The following is a 4,101-nucleotide window of genomic DNA, read 5'->3' on the forward strand; positions in this document are numbered from 1 at the left end:
GGCCTGTGCCCCGCAACGGGAGGGGCCACAACAGGGAGAGGCCCGTGTACCGCAAAAAAAAAAAAAAAAAAGACAAATTATGGTACCCAGTTTTATAGGTTTACAATGACACAAAATTATATTTGAGATAATGTAAGGTTTTCTTCAAAGGGTCTGAAATGTACATAAGATATATTCTCAATCATGCAAAATAAACAGAAAAAAAGATCTTTTACAATAAGTTTCATATAAAAGTCAGGAATTTCTATTACCTTGCACAACTTAGTATAGACACACATAAAATACTTGCTGAATGAATGAATATTATTGCAGGCAAACTGTCCAATGAACAATAAGCCAAAAATATAATGTACCAATTATATGCCAAGATCTTTTTTTATAATTAACAAATCAAATCCATCATAATATATTATAAGCGAGTAGGCCTTATCCCAGGAATGCAAAGACAGTTCAACATTAGAAAATCCATTGGTGGGGGAGAGTGGCGGTGGGGGGGTGGGATAAATTGGGAGATTGGGATTGACATGTACACATTAATATGTATAAAATGGATAACTATTAAGAACCTGCTGTATAAAAAAATAAAATTTTTTTAAAAAAGAAAATCCATGGGTGTAATTCATAATATTTTTTTGAACTGATCTTCAATGCTGAATAGACATTTAATAAAATCCAATACCCATTAATGATTTTTTTTAATCTTAACAAACCAAGAATTAAAAAACAACAACAAAAAAGTATGTCCTTAACTTGATAAAGCATATGTACTAGAAACATACATCTATTATGCTACAGACACTATGTTTGACACTGAGACTAGAGCATTGGAGAGGCAACAGTACCTGAAGTCACAGAGCTTACAATCTACTGGGGGATACAGGCAAGTAAGCAGATAATGACAATACAGCATGTTAAGATGCTATGATGAGAGAATTAGAGGGAGCCCTAGTAATATAAGAAAGGCCCCAGGCCTAACTTTGCTAGAGATAGTTAACCTCAATAGATGATAAATACCTTCTGGGCAAAGACAGAGTTATTTTCATTTTTTTTTTTGACCCAGTACCTAAAACAATGTCAGACACAGAGTAAGTCTTCAGTAAATGTTTGTTTTTATTGCTGTTTTTTTTTTTTTGCGGTACGGTGGGCCTCTCACTGTTGTGGCCTCTCCCATTGCGGAGCACAGCAGGCTCCAGACGCGCAGGCTCAGCGGCCATGGCTCACAGGCCCAGCCGCTCCACGGCATGTGGGATCTTCCCAGACCGGGGCACGAACCCGTGCCCCCTGCATCGGCAGGTGGACTCTCAACCACTGCGCCACCAGGGACGCCCTTCAGTAAATGTTTCTTAAATAAATGAGTAAATGAACAAAATGAACAAATATTAAATAGGGAAACTTAGATTCTTTTGGAAGTCAGATACAAATTATCAATAAATTAAGTGATTTATTATAAATTTGATATCTCCTAAAGAATTCATTAGGGTACAAATACAAACACACAAAGACTCACACACACACACACACACCCCATTACACACAGTAGCAATTCTAAATACTCACGGGTACAAGGGATTGGTATTGGCCAGCTGGAGAACATGTGTTTTCACAGGTTCCACAGCTATTAACATATCTTGTTCTACAGCCATAGGAAGAACAGAATATCCACAGTAATCTATATGCTCTCCTAGAATAAAGAGAAAGCATTTTTTATCATTGCTAGCATATGAATCTCAAGTAAGTTGACATACAAGAAAAACTTGACCATAAGGCAGAATTTCACAGAAAATAAAAATACTAAGGGCAGAAAGTGATACAATTTGTTTTCTCTCACTAACATCTGAGCCAGGAACTTTTGCTAGAATAAGAATTATATGTTAGTTATTAGTTTCTGTTAATTCTTCAACTTCTTTAAATATTCACAAATTTTTTCCACTTTCTAATTTATAATAATCATCTTTGAATATTTATGTTTAGTGACTAGTTATGTGGAGCATCAAGAAATGCACTGTCTCCTTTCTCTGTTGCTCATTTGTATTAACTTTTAAAATATGAACAATGGAAGCCATTAGCATCCTCTCACTTATAATAACATTATGTAAGTCCCACTCTTTTCCTTACTAGCCAATGAACTCAGTAAAGGTGAAGTCTTTATTTATCTTTGTGGCCTAACCAAATGCCTAACAAATTAGCCTGGCACTGATTAGCTGTGTTAAATGTGCTAGACACAGCTAGGATCAAGAAAAAGCTAGAAAAAAAATTTAACCTGCACTATTTTATATATAATAAGCAAATACAGAAAACAAACTCTTCTCTGCTCCTTTTCATTCTAATTCCTCTATGAATCACCAGCAGGATTTTTTTTTTCCTATTATACCACAATGTTTTCTCCAACTTACCATTTAAACTCAAGGTTGTTATTCATCAGATTTAAAAACAAAATAACAATTCAAGAAAGACGGGCTAAGCAAGCTCACTTATATTTCCCCAGGACAGGTTTGTATATCTGATTGTTCTATGGCAGACATTGAGCAACTAAGAAACATAAAATGAATAAAAGACAATTCAACTGCCTAATTACATTTTTTAATAAATATTATTCTACATATTATTACAAGTAGCAAGTCTTTTGTTTCTATACTGATGTGTCCTTTAAAACAAGAAATTAGGGGGTTTTTTTTTAATGGATTGACAATGACAAATGGAGAAGTGGTTTTCAAAGTTGTCTCTCTCCTGAACTTCCCTCAAAAAGACAATAATATAAAACAGTGGTTCACAAGTAGAAAACACATATTTAAATTAGCAGAACTGAAGTCAAAGAGGAAATCAAGAAATACCTATAAACAAATGACAATGAAAACATGACGACCCAAAACCTATGGGAGGCAGCAAAAGTGGTTCAAAGAGGGAAGTTTATAGCAATACAATCCTACTTCAAGAAACAAGAAACACCTCAAATAAACAACCTAACCTTACACCTAAAGCAATTAGAAAAAGAAGAACAAAAAAAACCCCCAAAGTTAGCAGAAGGAAAGAAATCATAAACATCAGATCAGAAATAAATGAAAAAGAAATGGAGGAAACAACAGCAAAGATCAATAAAACTAAAAGCTGGTTCTTTGAGAAGATAAACAAAATTGATAAACCATTAGCCAGACTCATCAAGAAAAAAAAGGGAGAAGACTCAACTCAATAGAATTAGAAATGAAAAAAAGAAGTAACAACGGACACTGCAGAAATACAAAGAATCATGAGGGATTATACTACAAGCAACTATATGCCAATAAAATGGACAAACTGGAAGAAATGAACAAATTCTTAGAAAAGCACAACCTTCTGAGACTGAACCAGGAAGAAATAGAAAATATAAACAGACCAATCACAAGTACTGAAACTGAAACTGATTAAAAATCTTCCAACAAACAAAAGCCCAGGACCACATGGCTTCCCAGGCGAATTCTGTCAGACATTCAGAGAAGAGCTAACACCTATCCTTCCCAAACTCTCCCAAAATATAGCAGAGGGAGGAACACTCCCAAATTAATGCTACAAGGCCACCATCACCCTGATACCAAAATCAGGCAAAGATGTCACAAAAAAAGAAAACTATAGGCCAATATCACTGATGAACATAAATGCAAAAATCCTAAACAAAATACTAGCAAACAGAATCCAACAGCACATTAAAAGGATAATACACCAAGATCAAGTGGGGTTTATTCCAGGAATGCAAGGATTCTTCAATATATGCAAATCAATCAATGGGATACACCATATTAACAAACTGAAGGATAAAAAACATATGATCATCTCAACAGATGCAGAAAAAGCTTTAGACAAAATTCAACACCCATTTATAATAAAAACCCCCCAGAAAGCAGGCATAGAGGGAACTTATCTCAACATAATAAAGGCCATATATGACAAGCCAACAGTCAACATTGTTCCTAATGGTGAAAAACTGAAACCATTTCCACTAAGATCAGGAACAAGACAAGGTTGCCCACTCTCACCACTATTATTCAACATAGTTTTGGAAGTTTTAGCCACAACAATCTGAGAAGAAAAAGAAATAAAAGGAATCCAAATCAGAAAAGAAGAAGTAAA

General features: G+C 34.7%; 1 protein-coding gene across 3 annotated transcripts in view; it reads right to left on the reverse strand.

Moving 5' to 3' along the window:
* Positions 1 to 4,101, reverse strand: part of GALK2 (galactokinase 2) — a 142,361-nt gene that overhangs the window by 119,514 nt on the left and 18,746 nt on the right. For all 3 annotated transcript variants that reach the window (XM_024116899.3, XM_024116895.2, XM_055088241.1), the window contains exon 3: positions 1,558 to 1,681. In XM_024116899.3, coding sequence (XP_023972667.1) covers positions 1,558 to 1,681 — 124 coding nt within the window. The remainder of the gene's footprint in view (positions 1 to 1,557; positions 1,682 to 4,101) is intronic.

Source organism: Physeter macrocephalus, chromosome 11 (genome assembly GCF_002837175.3).
Source record: "Physeter macrocephalus isolate SW-GA chromosome 11, ASM283717v5, whole genome shotgun sequence".
NCBI lineage: Eukaryota > Metazoa > Chordata > Mammalia > Artiodactyla > Physeteridae > Physeter > Physeter macrocephalus.